Source organism: Phaenicophaeus curvirostris, chromosome 4 (assembly GCF_032191515.1).
Source record: "Phaenicophaeus curvirostris isolate KB17595 chromosome 4, BPBGC_Pcur_1.0, whole genome shotgun sequence".
Lineage (NCBI taxonomy): Eukaryota > Metazoa > Chordata > Aves > Cuculiformes > Cuculidae > Phaenicophaeus > Phaenicophaeus curvirostris.
In genome coordinates this window covers 78,952,170-78,975,551 of record NC_091395.1, presented here as the reverse complement: position 1 = coordinate 78,975,551, position 23,382 = coordinate 78,952,170, and the positions used below count along the sequence as shown (strand labels likewise).

At 48.4% G+C, this 23,382-nt stretch overlaps 1 protein-coding gene across 3 annotated transcripts; it reads left to right on the top strand.

Annotated features, from left to right (window-relative positions):
- Positions 1–634: 634 nt before the first annotated feature.
- On the top strand, positions 635–23,236 carry M1AP (meiosis 1 associated protein). 3 transcript variants are annotated; one of them, XM_069856726.1, is made up of 9 exons: positions 635–1,225; positions 6,703–6,885; positions 11,329–11,506; positions 16,012–16,185; positions 17,680–17,830; positions 19,458–19,599; positions 20,133–20,339; positions 21,177–21,332; positions 22,030–23,143. In XM_069856726.1, exons 1-9 carry the CDS (start codon positions 977–979, stop codon positions 22,168–22,170), a joined length of 1,581 nt encoding a protein of 526 aa, XP_069712827.1. In that variant the 5' UTR covers positions 635–976; the 3' UTR covers positions 22,171–23,143. The 3 variants fall into 3 exon arrangements, with proteins under 3 accessions (XP_069712827.1, XP_069712828.1, XP_069712829.1); XM_069856727.1 differs by lacking the exon at positions 22,030–23,143 and adding an exon at positions 23,153–23,236 and having other exon boundaries at positions 933–1,225; XM_069856728.1 differs by lacking the exon at positions 20,133–20,339 and having other exon boundaries at positions 933–1,225.
- Positions 23,237–23,382: the final 146 nt, after the last annotated feature.

Sequence of the window (23,382 nt, the reverse complement as noted above, 5' to 3'; positions counted from 1 at the left end):
CAGTCTGCAATTGCTCTATTTTGCCTTCTCTGACAAACATCCCAGAAATACAGAGGTGTTTTCTGATGCTTCAGTCTCCTGGGCTGCATAAAAGCAACATGGCCAGCAGGTGAGGGAGATGATTGTCCCCCTCTGCTCCTCTCTCACAAGACCCCGCCTGGAGCCCTGTGTCCAGTTCTGGAATCCCCAACATAAGACATGGAACTGTCATGTGAGAGTTAACCCCAGGTGTTGATCCTCCAGGGGACAAGGCTCAGCTCTCATCCATCCACAAAGCAGAATTTGTCTATGCAGGACTTTGTTGCTGCATCACGCTGGTCGTTTTTGGCTGTGATGGCTCCTTGTCTCGTCGTGGGTGTCAGGGAGTGGGAACTGGGTTCTTCTCAGGTGTTTGGGTGACACTGTTTGGGCACTGCAGTGACAGGGTTTGGGGTTCAGTCCTGCTGTCAGCCACCTCTGCTGTGGGCTGGTGCCAATGCCAAAGCTGTACTGAGGGGTCACATCACACAGCACATCCCCTGGCCCCGCATGGCTGTGCTGGGAACATATTTAACACGATCCCTGGAGGTGTTCAAGGCCAGGCTGGATGAGGCTTGGAGCAACCTGATCCAGCAGGGGGTTGGAACTGGATGGGCTTTGAGGTCCCTTCTCACCCAAACCATTCCATGATTCTGTGATTATTGACTGTCCCAGCTGCATCTGTAAGAGCACATCTGCCATGCATTTTCTTTAGCTGAGCTATTTTGCTTTCTGAGCGTGTGCATTTTTGCTTGTCTTTGTGTGGGTTTGTCTTAAGAGTTCAAACAAAAGTTACTAGGAGGAAGGTGTAGGAATCTACCTCATTGCTGCCTGTTGTGTCTTGGGCTGCTTTCAAGTGATGGGAAAGGGACAGTCTGACTCATTGCTGTTATTTTTTAAATATTCCCATTCAGATGCAGATGGATAACTGGGCATCCAGTACCTGTGTTTAGAAGCCATGAATTCCAGAAAAGTGCTCTCAGAAACACGGAGAACCTTCCCTGCTACTAAAATACACTGCCAGCAGCCATCGCAGATCCTTATTGTGGATGTCACAGCAGCTTCCTGGACCAACACGTGTTCCGTGATCTCAGAAGCTCTGGAAAACACGCTGTGTCTGGCATGCAGTGTGACGGGCCCCTGCCGCATTCCCCTGCTGAGCCTCTACGTGGTGCAGAGCCAGCCGGAGTGTCTGCTGCCCTTCACGGTAGGTGTGAAATGGTGTCTCTGGGGATCCATTAAACACAAATGCAACCCATTATTGCAGTTTAGTACAGAAAGTTATGATTTACTACAAAGGTATATCTAAAAATCATTCTCAAAAAGCATGGTTTCAGAAACTTCATGGGAGAGGCGAGTTTTATGAGGGAATGATGTTTAAAAGGAGGAGCATCGTATTTTTGATCTGTGAAATTGCTCCTGTGCATAAATTAGGTTTTGTGCTGCTCCGTTCTAAACTATCTGTAGTAGCTCTGCCTTTCACATGCTGCTTTCTGCACTGTCTGTACTGCTTTGTGACCAAAATCACCAAACACAGCTCTACAATGCAGTGATCTGGATAGTGAAAGGGTCTGTATCCCTGCTGGTTACACAAGTATCACCACTTTGGGAGGTGTTCCAGACACTTATGGGGAAAGGATCGCAATTCAAAGTATTTTTACTGAATTTGAGAAATATAGAATCACAGAATGCCACATTGGAAGGGACCTCAGGGATCATCTGGTCCAGCCCTTTAGGTGATCTGTAGTTTAAATGAGGTGGCCCAGCGCCCTGTCAGGCTGAGCCTTTCAAGTGTCCAGTGTAGAGGAATCCACTCTTTCCCTGGGGAGATTATTCCGATGTTTAACTGTTCTCACAGGGAAAAAATTCCTTCTGGAATCCAATTGGAATCTCCCCAGGAGCAACTCATCCCTATTACCCCTTGTCTTTTCCATGTGACTCTTTGTAAAAAGGGAGTCTCCATCCTCTTGGCAGGCACCCTTTATGCACTAGTAAGTGGTGATAAGATCTCCCCTAAGCCTTCTTCTCTCAAGGCTGAACAAACGCCATTCTCTCGTTCTGCCAGCCTTACTTTGTATGGAAGGTTTCCCAGTCCTCTGAACATCTTGGTGCCCATTCTGTTGGTGCCTGACTGCATCTTTTTTGTATAGTGGGGATCAAAACAGAACGCAGCATTCCAGGTGTGACCTGACAAGCACTGAAATCATAGTCATTTGTGTTGGAAAAGACCTTGAAGACCATTGAGTCCAGCCGTAAACCTCACACTGCCAAGTCCAGCACTAAACCATGTGCACTACGTCTACATGTCTTTTAAATACATAGATCTAAGTCAGTAAGAACAAGTATTTCACTGATATGGGGATACACAGCAGAATATAGGTAGATGGAGACTGGCTGGCAGCTCTGTGTAAAAGTGGGGGATTACAAAGCACCATAAAGCACACAAGAATCTGTGCAGTCACACTTATGAGTAGTCATGCTGAGCACACTCATTTACACGACCTTAGTGTAAACACCCAGTATCAATCCTGCCACTTTATCCAGCATCGGTGAAAACATCCTGGAGTATTTTGTCCTGTTTTCACATCTCAGGAAATGCCAAATGGGAAAAAAGCAGTGGTCAGCAGCAATTTAGCAGGTGTGATCTGTAAGACAACTGCAGCTAATGGTGGTGGTCGTTTTTTAGAACCGGTTATAGGTAACAAGACAAGGATAACAAAGGGATACCAACCGAACATCTCCTGGAGACCTTGTGAAATCCCTCTTGATTAGAGCTGTAAGAACAGACACTCATCCTGCTTCTTAGGATGGATTTCTATGTAGTTCACCCTGGCATGTAGTGAAGAGACAAGATGGAATGGCTTTAAAGTGGGAGGGGGAAGATTAGATTAGACACTAGGAAGATATCCTTCACGATGAGGGTGGGGAGGCCCTGGCCCAGGTTTCCCAGAGAAGCCGTGGCTATCCCATCGCTGGAGGTGTTCAAGGCCAGGTTGGATGGGGCTTGGAGCAACCAGATCCAGTGGGAGGTGTCCCTGCCCATGGCAGGGCATTGGAGCTGGATGGGCTTTGAGGTCCCTTCCAGCCCAAGCCATTCCATGATTCTATGATTCTATACTTTCAGGCCTGTTTTCTGAGATTTTGCATCATGTCCAAGTTTATTTGTAGGTTTTTGGGCCAAACACCCCCTTTTGTGTTTTCTAGGTATGCCCTGAGACTAATGCTGCGTGTGCTGGCTGACAGCAGCCTCAGACCTCATCCGGTAATCATGACTTGCTAGAGCCCATCTGCTCTTTGACACAATCCCTCTGTTTGCTCTGTCATATGAATCTTCTGCTCATGACAGGCTGTCTTTTTTATTTAAACAACAATTCCTCATTTTGATAATCACAGCTTTTAAGGACAGGGGAGCCCTTAGATCATTGTTTGGCTTCCCTCATGCTACAGGCTATCCTATTTCACTAAAGCACTCGCCTGTCATTAAATTGTTTCCCCCAGAAAGACATCTGGTTTTGATCTGAGGATAATACAAGGTGGAGAATCAGGTCCTTCTGTTGGTAATTTCTTCCAGTGGTTAATCATTGTCATTGTGAGACTTGCAACTGGTTTCTAATTTGCATTTACTGGCTACATCTTCCAGGGATTTGGTAAGTTATTTCCTCTTTTGGCTAGACTGAAGAATCTGCTTGTGTTTTACACATTCTTCCTCTACATGTAAGCGGATCCCTGCTTGATCTTCTGGCTGGTAAATGGAAGAGAATAGAGCATAAGTCGAGCTGCAAGGCATTTTTACAGGCCCTTAATAACTTCCAAGCCCTGCTTTGTACTCACTCTTCTGGTTTTCTGGGTGCTACATTCCAGTACTGGACTCAGCAGTGCTATGCCGGGAGCTGAAAAATACCCCCTCCTCTTGTTTGCATGACTGGTAACCACATTGGCTTCTCTGCCTTGCTGTTGTGTTCCTCTGCGACTGGTCCAGAACAGCGAAGTTCCCACTTGGAGCCTTGAGCCAGCAGTGTGCTGACAGGCACAGCTCCCACGTGAGCCGCGATCCCCTGTAACACCCCATGCTGGGGTTCGGCCTGGTGAGCTGTCTCCTTGTTTTAGGCTTGCACTGGGGTGTCAGAGGCTGCTTATCAGAGCTGCTCTTTCTCTGTTAAGAACAGCAGAGCATGGCAGGGTCCTTTCCCAATGGACCTAATTTCACCAGTAATGGTGTCTGTTCCCCTGTAGCTTCTGGAACCAGGAGCAGTTTTACATCTCTGTCTCATAGATGCCTGTTCCTTTCTTTCTTCAGAAGTACCAGGGTTCTGTTGCTTTTCTGTACGACTGAATTTGCCCGTTTCTCTCGGCAGAGTGTGCTGTTGGTCACGCTGAGTTTTTGCTCTAGCTGGAGAAAGACATGATACTATTCAGTGAGGAACCAGGACAGAGCTATGTTAAAGGTTGCTTATTAGACAAATCGTATGAAGTCAGGAAAGTCCCAGAGCTGAAAATAGAGGTTGGGAGAGTACATGGGGAAGTGTCATGTGCAGTTACCCTCTTCTCAGCCTTTCCTGGCACTTGTTTATGGTCTCTGTTCCTGGTCTCCCCTGTTGGTCTTGCACTAACAAATCCAAAGGGCTTCCCTGGAAAGAGCCACAATTGCCAAGTGAGATCTGAGGCTGCTGCCAGCTAGGTGAATGCTAAAGGAAAAGGAACTGTAAAGAAAGTTGATAACCCTGGGGGACAACAGACGGTGACAAGAGGGGAAGTGAGCATCAGAGCATCAAAAAATGTTAACGTGGGACTGAGTGCTCTAAGCAGAGCACCTCCAGCTGATGGGCCCTGTATTGGTTTTCTCTTGGGATGGGCAGCCATCCTCTACAGCTTCCAGGCCCTTCCTGACAAAAAGGGCTGAAAGAAACAAGGGCAGGCATCCAGACTACAGGGAATTCCACTATTAGTGCTTTTGAGAGGCTTCTGGCTGGACCTGCTTGATGTGTTCATCGAAGACTGCCAACCTCATGGCAGAACTGATATGATGGGCCAGACACTTCTCACTCCGTAGAGCACCCAAGTGTGGTGCCTTTCCTTATGACATCTCTGAGGCGAGGTTTGAGCTGTCCCAGTTTTCTTTCTTCCCACCTTATTTGCAGAGCCATGGGAGCTGTTTGTGAACACACGTTGGAGCTGCCTGGTTCATAACTTGGTCACACTCACAGACCACACTGTAAGCCATGGCTACTCAGGAGGGTTTAGTGAGTTTGCTCCAAGCATCTGAAGGAAATGAGTCATATCTTTATCTGTTGCCTCTTCTGTGAGGAAATTGACCTCTGGCAGAAGTGTCTTCTATTGCCTTGAACAGCTTTGGTACAGCTCACTAATAGTCTCTCCTGTGGTCAGAATTTGCCAGTTCACCTGCTGGGTACATCTCGACTCCTCTGAGTTCCTGCTGAAGTTCGGGGAGCTGACACCTGCGTGAGTGCTAGCTGGGATGCTTCACACCTCTTGATCCTGAGTGCTCCCTAGCATTAGCTCCCTAGCTAAGGAAAGGTTGTGGCTGACTAATAGATACCAGGTAGCCTCAGTTAATATTGCATGAAGAAAGAGTGTGCAAGCCTCGTTCATGTTTGTCTGCCTTGTGTGGGGTTAGGTGACCATTATAAAGTGACTCCAAGTTCAAGGAAGTGATGAGCAACCTGTGTGACAGAAGGGTTTGGCAGCCCCGGATGGCAGGCAGCCTAAGTAACTGTAGCAAGAAGTGAGGATATGGCCCAGTATCCTCCAGTCTATGTGACTGACGCAGAGCATCCCAGTGGAGCACAGCAGGTTGATAATCACTGCATTTCTGATGTTCGCCTTGCCATAATGAGTCAGACAAACTGTCCTCAGGGCAGCCGTTGCGTGGGGGATTAAAACATTTTTACAAGTGATGGATGACTGTAGAATAATTTTCTCTTTCTAACCGTTGCTTGACTTTGACGCAGGAGGATCCACAGACCTTCCATCAGCGTTTGCTTTTTTGATAATAATTGCTGTGGTTGATGGCCTGAAAGAGGAGTACCACAGTGTAAGGTGGCACTCCTGGCTCAGACCAACACTCCTTCAGCGCTGTCCCGAAAGGAAAGGCTGTTATGGGAAGCGCGCAGCCCAGCCACTTTCTGCAGTGCATTCTCCTTGCAATCCCTTAGTTACACGGCTGTTGTAGGATACATTTGAGGCTGTTCTTCTTGTCTTCTAGATCTGTTACCGATGAGTTTCTGGACCCCTTTTTGACCCTGTGGCCACATTCTGACTCCAAACCCTCCTGAACGCAGGTTCCCAGAATCCACAGCCCCATGAGTAAAGGAATTTGGGCATGGCAGGGGTGACCATTGCCTGGGGTTGTCACCCTGCCTCAGGACTCCTGTTTACTTCTTGAGTCCTACCTCTGTATGACACAGGGCCAGAGGAGGGGGGCATGCCGAGCAGCAGGCATCAGGGAGACAGCTGAAAGCATGAAGATCATATGTGTTGTTACTGGCATAACAGTCACCTGGTTCTGACTGGTGTCACTGTTCACTGCGTTCTGACTTGGCTCCTGCCCCCAGCCTTACCACAGTGCTGTGAGTTTGGCAGCATCCTTGCCTGTTATGGAAAGATATTTGATGTTATCAGTTTGACCTTTCCAGTCTTTCAATGTCATTGAGCACTCTTTTGCAGCAAGTGAGAGAAAACTTTGCACGAATCCAAGCCTGCCTTTCAGAGCTGCGTTCGCTGCCACGAGAAGGCTCTTTCCTGCATGGGGGAAATGGAGTGGTACAAGCTGCACAGGATGGGCTGCAACAGTTCAAGCAGTACAGCAGGCACACAGCAGCAGGAGGCTCAGCAAACGGTTCCGTTGAGGTAAGAAAAGGTTGGGAAGGGAGTGGGAGCCACCCACCAAACTTTCCACTCGTTAGCGCATGAAGATGGTAGTCCGTGTGGTACCAAAGGTCTTTGGGAGGGAGAGAGTAATTAAGGAACTAAGCACTCCAAGAAAACCTTTGCAGCAGCAGTAAACGTGAGCCAGCATGTTCATGGCTTGGATCAGCTACAGCGTGGCCAGCAGGAAGTGTTTGAGCCCCTGTACTCAGGATTGGTGAGGTCACACCTTGAATCCTGTATTCAGTTTTGGGCCCCTCACTACAAGAAGGATATTGAGGGGCTGGAGCACGTCTGGAGAAGTGGAGCAGGGCTGGGGAAGGGTCTGGCACGCAAGTGTTATGAGAGGCGGCTGAGGGAACTGGGGTTGTTTAGCCTGGAGAAAAGTAGGCTGAGGGGAGACCTCATTGCTGTCTACAGCTCCCTGAAAGGAGCTTGTGGTGAGGTGGGTGCTGGTCTCTTCTCCCAAGTGACAGGCAATAAGGCAAGAGGAAATGGCTGCAAGTTGCACCAAGGCAGTTTCAGATTAGACATCAGAAAATTTTCTTCATGGAAAGGCAGCCAGAGGCTGCCTAGGGAGGTAGTTAAGAGTCTGTCCCTGGAGGTGTTTAACAAATGGGCAGATGAGGTGCTCGAGGATAGTGGACAGGAAGGATTGGACTCAATGATCTCCAATATCTTTTCCCACCAAATGATTCTATGGTTCTATGATTAATTTCTGAGTGCTTATGGAAACCAGACAGATGCAGATTTGAGTCAGTATTCATATTAATGGATTCTGGCTTACTTTACAGTATAGAAAAATGAATTTAATTTCCAGGCATCTAAGACTGGATGTTTTTTCATCATTATTTATATTGCTTTGATAGAAGAACTGTCAAACACATTCACCGTTCTTATGGACCTGATTTTCCTTTCAGCCTGTGGTTTTATTCTCTGCACTTTCATGGATATGACAGGATGTTTGTACAGAGGGCCTTGCTGCACTGAAAGCATGTCCACAATCTGTTGAAAGTGAGCTCATGCAGGCAAAATTTCATCCTGGGGGTAGCTGGTAACACAGGACAGGAAGGGCCTGCATTGGCACAGCTCTCTTTAAGTCAGTTTTCAGAGTAAAAAGGAAATGTGGTCAGTATTTGGAGTAACAGGACGGTTTGTCTATAATTAGCATTTTCTCAATGGCAGTTCAGAAGTCCCACAGGGCTCCTGCTCTGCAGATTATACAATCATAGAGTCATAGAAAGTCCTGAGCTGGAAGAGACCCACAGGGACCGACGAGTCCCGTTCCTGTCCATAGGACGCCCCAACATCCAGACCGTGTGTCTGAGGGCTTGTCCAAAGGATTCTGGAATGTTGTCAGGCTCAGCGCCGTGACTGCTTCCCTGGGAGCTGTTCCAGTGCTCCACCACCCTCTGGGGGAAGAACCTTCTCCTAACGTCCAACCTAACCTTCCCCTGGCATCTTTCTGCCATTCCTTTGGGTCAGAGAGAAGAGCTCAGCGCCTCCTCCTCCTGCTCCCCGTGTGAGGAAGCTGCAGCCTGCGATGAGGTCCCCCCTCAGTCTCCTCCAGGCTGAACGGACCCAGGGACTTCAGCCACTCCTCACGCGCTTCCCCTCTAAACCCTTCACTGACTCTGTGGCCTCCTCTGGACACTCTCCAGCAGCTTTAGATCCTTTTTTATCCTGTGGCACCCAAAACTGCACCCAGTACTCACGGGGTCTAGTGCCTGCTGTCACCTACGCTCTCTTGTACCAGTCTCAGAACCAGATTCTCAAGCTGCAAAGGAGACTCCAGCTGCTTAAAACATTGTGCACCCACCTAAGATATATAACAGGGCTCCTTGTGATGCATCATTGGCAGCAGTGGCATGGAATAACTGGGAAGTCTAAAAAGGCCATTGTAAGCTCTGTGTGACAGACAGCCCAGAAACTCCGGAAGCACTGTGTCTGTTCTTGGCATGCTTCCCTCCGCTGTGTGAATGGAAAAAGGGAAATCTCTGACACCTTCATGGCAGATGCAGAAAGAACAATGCAGTTGCTTTCCCCATGCCCCAGACATTAGGGGAGGGCTGTACCTGCTGTAATGCTGATGCACTAGGATTGTACTTCATCTCCATCCTGATGCACTGGTACTTCATCCCCCCTCCTCACACTTTACAAGGCTGTGATTAAGGGGCAGAAAATATATTAGAAATATTTCTGCCTTGAACTAAAAGACATGGACTGGAGAAAATATGCCCCACTTTATCGAGTTCTTGGAACTCTCTTGTTCCATTTGGGTTTTGATGTCAGCTGTTGCCGATACAGTTTCTTCCTTCTGTTTTGAGAAGTTCTTGCTTTGGTTAAGTGCCCTCATAAATTGGTTGACTCTGGTGTTTTGTAGTTAAGATTTAACATAAGGCTTATCTGAAGTGTTTGTAATTAATCAAAATGTAATGCTTTAGTGTGACATTGTGGTGCATCAATACCCTGTGGCCAAACTGGTATCTCAGTGACCTGCTACTGTGCAACAGCGACCCATGGTGCCTGCTGGAACAGCTAATTACAGGCATGTGATTACAGCCAGTGAACAACTGAGGAGTAAATAATTGGGAACAAGTAATGTCACAATCCGTGAAATCCTGTAGCAGAGGGGAGATGCTTAGCAGAGGGAGTGAGCACAGCTGGGCGGAAGGAGAAAGGCAGCCAGAGAGAAGCTGGACCCGTCACATCTCAGCAGGGCAAGTTACTGCTCCGGTTTGTGAAGCCTTCTCTTCTAAAAGAAATGCTCTTTGTTGCTTTTGCTACACTTCTAAGGCAACACAAGTTAAATCAAAAAGCTTCCCATGCGCTTCCATCCCTGTGGAAGAGCACTCTGGAGCTGTGTGCTGGGAATGCATGGCTGCTGTGCTGCGTGCTGCACCACCCCTCTGCCTCTGTGTGCGGGCAAAGCCTGGGGGACAGTGGTTGTGGGGAATGCTGCAGGCAGCCGGGCACAACTGCTGCGGCGCAGCAGGAAGAAGCAGGAAGAGCAGGACTATAAACAGCAGGAGGATGAAGGAACACAGTATGTTAGAAGCTGTTGATGAAGTACGCGTACATGCGAGCTAGCAGAAAGGCAAGCACTTTTGGAGGCATTACAGTTATATTAGATTAGAAGTACAGTTTCTTTAGCGTGAGACCATGGTGGCTGATATAGATAGCACACGAGCACCACTGGCGATTTGCTTGTGCAAATCAGATGTCATCTTTAGGCAAATGCGCATTTTCCTAACAGTTAAACTGCAGAGAGGCAGGAATATTCCTAGCTCACTGCTAAGAATAGGAGGCAAACATTGTTACAACTTGCAGTCATCTAAACCCCAAGTATCTGTTCACAGTGTTGAAAACACTTGCTCTTTTGAGATGCTGACTTCAGAGGGGAAACCCACCAGTGTCAGCAAAGCGAAGTCTCAGCAGCAGCTGCGGGGCAGGAAGCATGGCTGGTCTGCATTGCGATGAAAAGCACTTTTCAAGTCACCAGCAGCCCGGTTTTCGTCAGAGGAGGAAGTATAATGGAATTAAGGGATTGTATCTAGAAAGTGCAGTGATATGGAGGAAGTTACAGTGGCTGCCTCGGGTTTTTTATGTGGTGCGATGTTTCTCCTGGTCTCTGACCAGCACATGCTGGTGTGACTCAGGTGGTGAAAGGGGAAATCGGAGGTGATTGATAGGCTACGGGTGTAACGCAGCCATGGTTTTGGTGAAATAAAAGTGTGTCAGCATAATAAATGCTCTGTCTATAGCTCTGCAAAAGATAATTACGTCTTCTAGACAGTTCTGCTGCCCCCAGCTGAAGAACAGCCCATTAGCTGCTTTTATTAGTTCCTAAAAGGAGCCCATAATAATCTCTTCATTCCCAATAGCTCAGAGGCAAACACTAGGGATAAATTCAGTGGCAGAGGTACTTTGTTAGGGAAATAAGGCTTGATCCAACATCAGCAAGGCTGCCACACCTCAGTGCCCTCAGGTTCTCCCAGTTGTGAGGCTGAGCCTGTATTCCCAGCAGGCAGATGCACACGAGTCCCCTTGAACTCTAATTGATGCAAGAGTTGGAAGCAGTGCTGTCCCTCAGAAGGGCTCTGGCAGGGTCACTCCCGTACAGACTCACCGACTGCAAGTGCCAAGCACAGACTGTTGGACAGTTGTAGATTGTTTCATCTTCTTCCCGCAGTGGCACAAACCCTGTTGTACTGGCTTAAACAAAAGGCACGTTGTACTGGCTTAAACAAAAGGCAACACTCAAAGAAATGCTTTTAAATCTGCTGTTGAAAAGGTGAGAAATGTTAGTGGGATTTCTCTTCTCTCTCCATGGTGTGACCTGTGCTGTTCTGCAGACCAGGCATGATTGCCCATCGGGAGAGGATTAGGGGAAAGGCAGCTCTCACACTCAGGTTTGTGTTTCAGATCACAGTTTTGACTGGTCAGTCCAGCAAAGAGATAGTGAAACAGCTGGAAAAGATGTTAAAAGATGTAGACCTTGTGAGCCTGCGAAGAATACAAATAATTGAAGTTTTGAAGAGAGATTTTCTGGAGCCTGAGGACATGGAGCAGTGCATGCCAGCAGAGGAGCCCGGCAGCAGTGGTGAGTGAAACAGGCAGGGTACACGGGAAGTCATGGCCTGGGACAGCAGGATGCCCTCTCGTTCCTGCTTTGGTCTGATAGGTGCTGCTTTCCTTTGTGCCATTTAGTGCCTCTCACGTAAGTGGGAACTCCTGTGCCTGGAGGAGCAGCAAAGAGTTTGTATCACAGCACGATTTATCCCAGCTGGGCCAAGTTAGACTTTATGCATTGCTGCATCTCTCAGCGTTACCTAACATTGACTTTGTGTGCAGAACAGCTTTATTGAGGGATTAAAGAGAAAAATGCAGAGTTTAAGGGATGATGCACTCAGTAACATATACTAAAACTGCTGAACACCACCCTGGGCAAAAGTTGTTTTGCCAACAGTGGCACACAGAGTCCCTGAGGCAAACAGGAGCGGGAGAGAGAGGCAGGCAAAAGGGAGGTAAGGAGAAGTAGACAGACCATTTATAGCTGTACTGATCCTACAGGGATAACCTCCTCACCTTTTTACAAGATGTCTGGCTTCTAGACAGTTTTTCACCTTTCATACCTTCGACAGACTATGTATGGCACAGTGCTGGGAAGAGTAATGCTAGGAAGAGTTGCTTTCCCAGACCAAGTCAGGTCCTTACCCTGTTGATCAGCTGTTCTCTGTCACCAATACTGTTCTTGCTTAGTTGCTGCTTCTTTTCTTTATGCTTGGGGTTGTTTTTCTTGAGTAGTTAAGGTTGTACTTCTTCAGTAGCCAGTAACTGCACATCACTGAGTTCTTGGTAGCCTTGCAGCCTCTTTTTTCCACTCCAGGTCTCCATCTCAAAGGCCTTTACTGCTGACACTTAAACTGACCATCAGCCAGACACACCTGGTACTAAGCTCTGGTTCACACTGCAAGTTTTCACACCAAACTGATAACAAGCTTAAAAGCCTGAGTCCCGATGCCTTGCAAAGTTAGTGTAAGACCTGCTACTAGCAATGGCAGTCCTGTTTTTCCTGAGTGACAAGGCAACATCAAATGTTGTTGCCTTGCCTCTCTCTAGCTGTTCTTCTTTTATTGGCAGAATAGGTACTGGGAATGTTTAGGTGAATCACAGATTCCCTTTTGCCCCATCCCTTGCATGCCTGGCCACGTGCTTCAGTAGTGAAAGAGCGAGTACACCCCAGGCCCTGGATGTTATTTTTCCCGGCCCTGTCTCTGAAAAACTTTTCCCTCAATCTGACAGTTTCCAGCAGTCAGAATTGAAGCTATAGTAACGATAAATTCAGAAACAGAAATTACTGTTAGCTCGTAGTTTGAATAATTTTGTTTCAAGCAAAAGGTGTTGAGCAGACTCTAAATGCACCAGCCAGATGGTGATCTAAGGTCCAGTACCACAGTGGTTCAGTGGTCGAAGGCTGCACATTGCAATGCTGCTGTAAGTGCAGCTTTCATTTCTGTATTTTGTTTCATTTAACTTTCAGAGCTACTCAGTTATTTTAGCCTTTCCCCGGACCAATGAAATGACTGCTCAGTAGCAGGAGTTTATGCTGGATTTCCCCCATCTACAGCACATGCTGTCTAGTTTGCTTTGCTCAGAGGATGACTGGTCCCCTGTAGCCTCTGCATCCCCCGCTAATCTGGTGGCAGACCAGATCAAACCTGGAGTTGTACAGTTGAGCTCTTACTGCCAGTGAAAAGCCTCCTGCCCGTGAAAAGCTTCCTACGCTGAAGGGGCAGCCTCTGTCAGTGAGACGTAGGTGATTACTCCAGACTCTGCCTGCTTGAAAACAGAGGCCTCGGGAAGTGTGCTGGTGTCTGCAGGTAAAACCACTCAACCAGAGAAAGGGAACATCTCTTTCTGCTCAAAACAGTTGTTTTGAGACTTTGATAACAAAACTGAGATTATTGGACATCTATACCTATATATAAAAGCCATAGCATGGGAAAACAGTTAAGGAAAGAATTAAGGAGCTGGGAACTACGTTTATAAATCATACTGATGTTTAGATCTTCTGAGATCTTCTGTGTTTGGAAGATCACTGAAATAAATGCAAGTTTGGTTATTGTTGTCTTTTTTAGATAGAAGGATGCCTGTAAGCTTTGAGACTTGGTTGACCATTATGGCATGGTATTCAGGGCACACTGGAATGAAAGAAGTTGCTAAAATGTCCGGGAACAACTAAAATTGTAATTTTGTGTACTGTATAAGCATTGTTATTGAAAGAAACAGCCCTAAATCCCTCCCCCAAAACCCTGATAGCAGGAAACTAGTCTGAGCTGACACTGCCCTAGGAAAGGAGAAAGTGAGCCAGTTTTCACTTCAGTTTGCTCCCTCCTTCTGCCCCAGCCCTCTAAGGAATTCTGGAAGTCAAATTTGAGGGCATAAGACAAATTCTCATTAATGAACATGATTTAAAAGCAGTGTTTGGGGCACGTTTGTGCAGCGTTCACTGTCTCTGTGCAGCAGTCATCCTGGGCAAATGCCAGATACATGGAAACAGCCTTTTTAAGTGGGGCTTGTTAAATGCCTAGTCAAGGCTGGAAGTTTCCATTTATGTAAGAGAAAAATACCTGTCATATCAATATGCTGCTCTGTGTCACCTTCGAGACAGAGCCTTGCCCAGGGGGACGCGCAGAGCACGGGCTGGAGGTGGCAGCTGTGACATTGGCTCAGGCTTTCAGCGAGACAGCAGGAGCAGAGCAGAGATTGTGCCCCTGGACTTGGTGCTGGTGAGGCCACACTTCAAATCCTCTATTCAGGTTTGGGCCCCTCACTACAAGAAGGACATTGAGGGGCTGGAGTGTGTCCAGAGAAGAGAATGGAGCTGGGGAAGAGGCTGGAGCACAAGTATTATGAGAGGCGGCTGAAGGAACTGGGGCTGTTTAGCCTGGAGAAAAGGAGGCTGAGGGGAGACCTCATCGCTGTCTACAGCTCCCTGAAAGGAGGTTGTAGTGAGGTGGGTGCTGGTCTCTTCTCCCAAGTGACAGGCAATAAGGCAAGAGGAAACGGCTGCAAGTTGCACCGGGGCTGTTTCAGATTAGACATCAGAAAAAATTTCTTTATGGAAAGGGTTCTCAGGCACTGGCAGATGCTGCCCAGGGTGGTGGTGGAGTCACTATCTCTAGAACCGTTTAGAAGATGGGTAGATGAGGTGCTCAGGGATGGTTTAGTAGTGGACCGGTATGGTTGGACTCAATGATCTCAAAGGTCTTTTCCAACCTAGAGATTCTATGATACAGGAGACAAAGCACACACATAATTTGTTTTGACAAACACTGCGTACACAGGTGACAAGGGGAATTATCTGTGGGGTGAGACACAGCATTTTGAGACTGGTAAATATTTCAGTCCTTTCTTCAGTAATTTTTTTCCTATCTGTTATTTTATCTTCTGCAATAGATAAGAATCCATTCACACACCTGAAGGTAGCACAACACATAGCAATTGTTAAATGAAATTCACTGCCTTCATTGCTGTCCACTTTTAGGAAGAACGTGTTGGGATGCTGACACCCACTGTGTGATGGGTCCTGGAGAGCAGACGAGCAGAGCTAGTTACTGGTCAGCAAATCTGCAGAGAGTGTATAGAAAAAGGTTCCCTGGGACTTGCAGAAGATGGATTATGTTCATAAAAAAATGTATTAGTACTTTATCTGCAGCGCCTGTTTTTTGTTTTCCCAATCTAGAAACAGCCAGGGCCAGTATCTGCTTCACACACCAGTACTGACCTTCATTAGCAAATGGTCTGGCAATGCTCAGGTCCTTTAAGTGTTGGTAACAGGGTGGGGGCAAGAAAGCACTTACAATAATAATTCTCCTGCTGCCAATTAGAGGTCAGTCCTGCATCCTATCAATGGCTCCCCCCCCATTCCCACCATCAGTGCCATATACATCACCTTTTTATGGGATTTACATTATATCATGGTCTCTGCTCCAGCCTGCAGCCTAGCAAGCGCTGATGTTTCACTAGTAAAGAAACATTGCAGGTTTAGTCCACAGAGGAGCCGCTCTGCAGTTTCGAAAGCAATCCTTGTTGCTTGTCACAGGGTCTTTGTATAGAAATGTGCTCTCCCAAGGAGGCTGCTCTTGTGAAGAGAACAGCAAGCAGCTTTCACCCACAACAGCCTGTTCTCAGCACATTCAGAGCTATTCTAAGACTTGCCAACTGCAGGGCTTCAAATTATTGCAGTCTTTTCTAGCTGCATTAACCTGGAAAAGAGCCTATGAGAGGGGATGTTCTGATCCTACCTGCCCTCTTTCAGCACCATAGGCAATCTTTAATTGCGTGTTGCTCCCCCCTTGCTATGGTAAATGAGAAAGAAAGTTTTCTGTGTGAGCTGAAAAATCAGGTAGTTTCTCAGGATGCAGATTTTGTATCTCCACATCTTCCTGGCTTTGGAAGAGGCAATTTGTTGTCCAGTACTATGTGACAGTAAAATATGTGCTGTCTCGTTCGAGGGGCTAAGGAGGCGTACGGGAGTAGGGATGCCAAAGAATGGCAAAACCAGCTCAAAGTATTTGTGCTTTTTCACCATTTTCCCTGCAGACATTACAATCCTGGGAATGGACATTGATGTGCAAACTGTAGAAGACAATGTCATCAGCTTGGAGATGCTATTTAAAACGTGGCTGCATGACTATGGCACAGAGAGAGAACACCTCCACCTCCTCCTGCCATCAGGAAGCTTTGGCCATGCCTCTGCACCCAAGACAACCCTAAGTATTTCGTTTTCTCTGTCCCTCTGCAGGAAGCTCCTAAATGCCACAGCCTTGACGATTACCCAGGCCTGTCCTGTGGGCTTGTTCCCTCACATTTAGAGACTCAAATAGGGTCTCTGTGTGACTTTGAAAGCTGTCTGGAGTTTCTGTTGTCTCAAGGCTGAGATATTTACTTAGAATACTTGTAGGCTGCTGCCATGTCCTGTGGCTGCTGATGTTATAGTTCATTTCCTTTTGCAGTAAAAATGTGCCTTGAAGAATCCATGAATTTATAGCCACTCAGTCAAGGTAAAAGGGGCCTTACATACCAAGAGCCAAGGACCTTCTTCCTCAGCTCTGTAGCCCTAAAAATCGTATTCATTGTGTTTGATACTAAAATTCTGTACTGGAGCTGCTCTTGAACAAAGGCTGTCTTAGAAAGGGACTTGGCTTGCATTTTTTTCTATTGATTTAGCACTAAAATAGCTGATACTATTGCTGCAGCTGCCAACAGTTATAATAACGCATGAGAAAACGTATAAGGATTATGTAATTTGTTTTCCTTCACTAGTCCCAATCCCTAGTCCATCCTTGGGTGAGCACTGGAAACACTAACGGCTACAGCAGACATGGGTTTTCCCCGTAAGTTGTGGTTAACTGTGCTGTCACCATTGCATCACACTGCCATGGGAATCTGCACATGCAGTGCCGGCAGTCCCTGTTCCATGCCTCTCCAGCATGGCACGCATGTGGAGCTTCCCGTTGCCATCACAGCAGAAGCACGTTTGTTCCCTTCTGGTGATCTGCAGGCCAGTTCCAGACTGGAAGCCAGGCTTACATGTTGTTGCTGGTGGCTATTGCAGACGTGCTGCACAACAAGCGGATCAGAAAGCCCGAGGTGACTTTTTAGTTACGTAGGAACCACCAGACCAGCCTCCAGACCAGCACAGGCAATTACGATCCTTTGCTAAAGGAGGATTTTCCTTCATCATAATATTGAATTTTATACTTGCATTGTCTTACAGCAAGCAAGGCAAACCAAGTCACACTGCAGTTAGGTTTTTTCACCTTCCCACGCTGAAGAAATCCATAGAAGGCCAGAGAAATTGTACGCAGCTGTAATCATTCTCTACTGGAGTCGGTGTTGTCAGCGTGCTGGGTTTCTCTGCAGAAAGACAGAAAATCTGGCCCTGAACCTAGTGTGGCAGGGGGCAACAGTTTCTGCTGCATCTCCAGCTGGCCACCGTCACCAGGCTGGAACCTGCCTGCCCGGTTACCAAGCAGTCATAGTTTCATCAGCATAGCAAGCATGTGGTATTTCCCCTTGCATGTGAAATGGGGATAGATCATTGCCTTGTGTCACAGACTTTAGCATTAATCTTCTCTTAATCATTGCTGTTGCTAGAAAATAGTGTTTGTAGTGCTTGTAAAAAATTAATTTATTGCTTCTAAGTACTTTGAGCATGTCAGGTGCTAAACATTGCCATTTCCAGCAATCTAGACCATCTCCTTCTAGTGTGCCTCAAGTGCGATTTGCAGGAGAGACTGCTGGACCCAGCTCTCCTCTCTGGGATGGTTGACAGCACCATGAAAGCAGCGGATCTGAACTCACCCTGCCAGATGGCAGCCTGGCCAGCTACAGTGCTGTATAAGCTCTGGGTTGTGAAGTAAGTGCTGTTATGCCCTTTGTGCTTGGTAACTGGAAGGCTGGTGTGATAGCAGCCTTTGTTTGTTCTGTGCAGTTCCACCTAGAAACTGGTAACATTGCCCTAAAGCACTGTGGGGCTGCAGGTGCTATCGAGCAGAATTCTGGTGCAAGATAACCTCAGCTCCCGTAGCCATGAGTGTTACAGAACAGCACATCCCACACAGGCATTGCAGGCTGAGAGAGTTGAAGTTGTTCAACCTGGAGAAGGCTCCGGGGAGACCTTAGAGCAGACTCCAGTACAGAAAGGGGCTCCAGGAGAGCTGGGGAGGGACATTTCACAAGGGCCTGGAGTGATGGGACAAGGGGGAATGGCTTTAAATTGGAAGGGCGAAGATTTAGATTAGACATTAAGAAGAAATTCTTCATGGTGAGGCGGGGGAGGCCCTGGCCCAGGTTTCCCAGGGAAGTTGTGGCTGCCCCATCCCTGGAGGTGTTCAAGGCCAGGTTGGATGGGGCTTTGAGCAACGGGATCCAGTGGGAGGTGTCTCTGCCCATGGCAGGGGGTGGAACTGGATGGGCTTTGAGGTTCCTTCCAAACCACACTATGATTCGATAATACAGAAGCACGGTCAAAAACACCGTTACTGTGACACTGGCACTTTATGCCTGTAACACCATGGATGTTACCCATACAATAGTTCCCCCAAGTGTGCAGGTCTGTAGATTGTAGCCATTGCTCCATGTATAATTGGACTGTTCTCTCACTACCTGATGAAGCTACAGCAATTAACTGGATGTCATAGAATAACCAGGTTGGAAGAGACCCACCGGATCATTGAGTCCAACCATTCCTATCAAACACTAAACCATGCCCCTTAGCAGCGAGCCTAACCTAATTAGCCAACTAGTGAAAAAACAAGGAAAGCCTTGTAGTGCTGTGTGACTTCACCTAGGAATATGTTTGCTTTCCTCACAGCAGCCTGGGGCTGGGTAAGCACAGGGCATAACAAGAGGAGGGATGCTTTCTAGTGTATTTTCTCAGCTTTGTTTATAGTAAAAATGTAATTTCTGAACTGTACAGTTCTAAAAATGATTCCAGCCCAGCAGTAGCTGAGGAGTACTTGGTAATTGTGCATACACGGCTCACAACCAAAGCACCGAAGCTGCTTAGTAGCCCTGTCAGGAGGCAGAAGGTGTGTGATCAACAAAGTCAAACACTGTGAAGTCTGTCATGGTGTTTGTGGTGGGATGTTGGCTCTGTGCAGGAGTAGAACACGTGTCAGTTTAAATGAAGGATCACCACGATCCAGTAAAAATCACTTGGGAAGAGATGGAATTGCCTGAGTAAGGTCAAGAGGCCATATTCACAGTCTGCTTTGTATACAATATGCATGAAGAGTGGATTTGTGTCTTGGCATGCTCTTGTCTAACCAGATACAAGGCAATCCAGGGATCAGCAGGAAAGCCTCTTTTCACTGCAATTGGCCTTTTCTGCAAGGTTTCATAGTGTCAGGCCCTGGCAATACCTGTGTTAGGTGCTTGTAGCAGTATTGCAGCAAATCCTGCTGTACCCATCAGACCTGGGAGAGTCTTCTTGCTGGTTTTGTGTTGGCTGTGCTTCACTAACACAAGCTGTGTATTTACAGGGCTCTGAAGGCTGAAGGCGTCTGTGAGTCTGTACTGTATGGGCTGCCCTTCATCATCAAGCCCACAACCTGCTGGCAACTGGACTGGGATGAACTGGAGATCAACCAGCACAGCTTCCATGCACTTTGCCATAGTCTTCTGGTGAGTGTGTGGAAATGACAGCCTCGTGAGGAGGGATTGCCACAGAAAGGAAGAGTTAGTGCAAGATCTGTCTAGCCTGCAGCAAGAAACATGTTTTAAAAGTTGCAGCTTCATCTCATGGGTCAGAGTTGGGCTTGTAAATCTTCCCAGCCAATGTATCCATGGGAAAGATGCTACAGCACATCAAACCTTAGAGAAGACTCTCCAGCCTATCAGAAACAGAGTGTTTGGAGGCACAAAGAGCAAAAGTCCAGTCTGGAGTTAGACATGCATCTTTGTGAGCTTAGGATGTGGAGTTCTCCATTACTGATAGATCTTAAAGCAAAACTGGATGTTTTTTTCAAGAATTGTTTTGCATTCAATTAAAAAACCCCAAACACACACCATGCTATCCTCACCTGTAATGCAGAGTAGTGTTCTTATTCTGTGTGTGAATGTCTATGCCCCTGAACCCAGCAGCTGCTACAGCAGAAGTGCTGAGGGAAGTGGCTGTTGCCCGTTGTTCACATTGGTTTTGGCTTTTGCCCATTTAGAAAAGGAAGTGGCTGCTTTTGGCCAGACGTGAGCCACAGAATGCTAGTCCAAACTGGAACGTCATGGTGCATTCCTACTACGTCATTGTCCCTTCCAACTCTGCCACTCTACTTGTGAAAGCAGTTGCCATCAGAGAGCTCTTGCTGCCGTCAGCCTTCCCAGCCCTCCTTACAGAACATCCTGAGAGAGTGCACGGCCCTGTAGAGGTAAAGTCACTGACAGCCCTGTGTCTGTGGGAGGGGTCCCAGCTGGATGAGCAGGGATCAGAGTAATGGTCAGCCTTTTTGCACAGGATCTGCAGCCACTGCTGAAGATGCATTCATCTTCCTCATTTCTGGGGAACATGTATCTCCTCAGGCTGCAGAGAGAGGTGCTTTAGGCATAGGATCAGTCTACACATAAAGTGTCTTTGTTTCTTCCCATGGATTCAAGCTTCTGTGTTTCCTAGTGTGCATCCATGTGTTCTAGTCCTGAGTTGTCTGCCTCTGCTCCAGGTGATCTGGGAAGGGCAGAGCCCTCCCTAGAGGTCTTAGCAGATGAGTGGAGGAGGAAGCAGTTCTGAAAATGTCTAGTGACAGCAGGAACATGAAGGAGCCCTCCAAAACCACCTATATATCCTCCAGTATATCCAAGGGCTTTCTTCATGGACAGCAAGTGCCTGTCCTTGGGCGCAATGTGTCATGTCTGTCGTGGGGAGGGGGAAGAGGCCGTATGAAGCAGGGAGCTGAGGGTCACAGTGCCCAGACAGGCTCCAGCTTGCTGACTGATTCTAGGCCTCGGGGAGGATAGGACTGCATCTCACAAGGGAATGCTTAAATCCATTGAGACTCTTGTTCTTGTTCTATGCACAGCAAAGAGTGGTCCTTGTGGGTAGCACCACAGCCAAAGATCCCTTCTCCCATCATTGCAGGGTGGCGTGGAGTCTCTGTAGAGCTCATCCCTGAAACGAAGCCCTCAACGCTAAAACAAAACCTCCAAGCAAACCCCGCAGCCTTTACCTGTCACATCTCATACCCACTGTGTTCTTTCTTCTGTCCAAGCAGAGTGCCCTGAACAGCTTGGAAGTGGAAGTTACTTATAACCCTTTGCACCTAAAAAGCAACCTCTACAAATACCTTAAGAGCGTGTTGTACAAACCCCTGCACAGGCCGCCAGCCCAGCCCCGAGACCTGCGGCAGGAGCGGCACCAGCCCAGGCAGGTATGTGTCTTGCTGGATAGCGGTTGGGGTGCGCGTCCTGCAGAAGGGTGGGGGCAGTTTCCTGGTAGCCCAGCAGGACAGGGAAGGCAGCGTGTGGCAGGGGTAACAGCGTGTCCCAAGAAGAGCAACAAAGCTGGTGAGGGGGCTGGAGAACAGGCCTTATGAGGATCGGCTGAGAGAGCTGGGGGTGTTTAGCCTGGAGAAGAGGAGGCTGAGGGGAGACCTCATTGCTCTCTCCAACTACCCAAAAGGAGGTTGTGGAGAGGAGGGAGCTGGGCTCTTCTCCCAAGGGACAGGGCACAGGACAAGAGGGAATGGCCTCAAGCTCCGCCAGGGGAGGTTTAGGCTGGACATTAGGAAAAAATTTTTCACGGAAAGGGTCATTGGGCACTGGAACAGGCTGCCCAGGGAGGGGGTTGAGTCACCTTCCCTGGAGGGGTTTAAGGGACGGGTGGACGAGGCGCTGAGGGGCATGGTTTAGTATTTGATAGGAATGGTTGGACTCGATGATCTGGTGGATCTTTTCCACCCTGGTGATTCTATGATTCTATGTGCAGCTGGCAGAGCAGAGGGATGGGTGTAGCGTAAGCTTGTGCGGTTGAGGAGGGAGATGCTGGCACAGGCAGACACCATCGGAGAGCCTGCGGTGGGTGAGCCAGCACCCACAAGGTGCACTCACGTTGTGCCTGTTTTGCAGCATCAGAGCAGAGCCAGAGCCGCGGTTGCACCCCTTCCAATGGTCCCTTCTCCTGTCCCAGCATTCGGACCAGCAGTGGCGAGGAGAGGCTCCTGCGAGCGCTCTCTGTTCCCCAAAGAGGATGATGAGTTCCTGCAGTGAACCCTGGGGCACTGCCTGAGCCTTCCCACATGCAGGCACAGCTCAGCCTCCTGCTCGGCTGCCGCTGGCCCGGAAGTGGTCAGGCAAGACACCAGGTTTGGCAGACAGGCCATTTGTTCCTCCTTGTTGTTTAATGGTTCGGTTACTCGCCAAGGCAGCCCACAGGAGTCCTGCATCTCCGAGGCCTTCTGTCCAGAGATCCTGCTGTCCCTCGCAGTGCCCCGTGTTTCCTGTTCTTGTCAAACGTTGGTTTCTGAGACGGGGCTAGCACAGGCCGCAAACCACAGATTGCTGTCAGCGGGTGCAGAAAAGCTGCAAGCAGGGCCATGAGGAAATCAGACAGATAAATAAAGCGGGCAGTAACGTCAAGCTGCCCCGATCCCACAGGAGCAGGTTCAGCAGAGTGAATAGGGCATAAAACAGGGCTTTTGCATTTAATCGTAAAAGCCCTGAATGCTCCTGTGAGCAGCACGACCCACAGTGATGCCAATTTGCTTGCTTCCATAACCAGTCTCCCTGGCCAACTCCCCAGTTCACGAGGGGTTCATAGCAAGTGCCGAGCCAGCTGTAACTCCCGTCTGGCTCTGACACAGGCACAGCGCAGCACAGCTGGAGCACGGCAGCACGGCATCGCTCTCCCAGCCAGCTGCTGTATGGATGCACTGCTCCCCATGGCCCGTCTGTGCCTGTGGGACTGAACTTTTTGGCAGGATTCAGAAGGTGGAGAGAGTTGTCCTGGAGCGTTCTGGAGAGCTGCTGCCCTGTGCCTGTGCAGATGCCAGCTTGTTTTCCAGTGCAGACACGGGACAGCTGCCCTTGGCAGGGCAGGAGCAGAGGGCAGCTCAGCTGAGCCAGGATGGGCTGCTCCCACTGGGCTGCTGGGATGCCAAGCACCAGCAGGGGTTTGTGTTCTACTTAATTTGTTCTGATAAGTGGTTTCAAAATAAAGTTCTCCACTATATCATTCGCTTACTGCCTGCAGTTAACCCTGTGTGCTGCAAGCAGCAATCCCAGCCCTGACGTGTGCTCCTCGGGCAGCTGCTTGTGGTAGGATGTCAAGGGCCGGTACCTTGAGGATGAGGCAGCCAGCCCTCAGGCACAGGGATATGGGTTTGTTGCGGGGGTCTCCAAGAAGGTCCCAGCACCAGGAACTGGGGAGGGGGCAGCAGCGAAGGGCAGTAACGCACATACAAAGGGTGCAGCCTGTGGCAT

What these genes read in the sequence shown, in the direction of transcription:
- M1AP (XM_069856726.1), top strand. Translation starts at nt 977, where the DNA reads ATGAATTCCAGAAAAGTGCTCTCAGAAACACGGAGAACCTTCCCTGCT. An exon ending in AGAGGAGCCCGGCAGCAGTG is followed by an intron (nt 11,507 to 16,011) that starts GTGAGTGAAACA and finishes TTTTCCCTGCAG; the next exon opens with ACATTACAATCCTGGGAATG. An exon ending in TATAAGCTCTGGGTTGTGAA is followed by an intron (nt 17,831 to 19,457) that starts GTAAGTGCTGTT and finishes GTGTATTTACAG; the next exon opens with GGCTCTGAAGGCTGAAGGCG.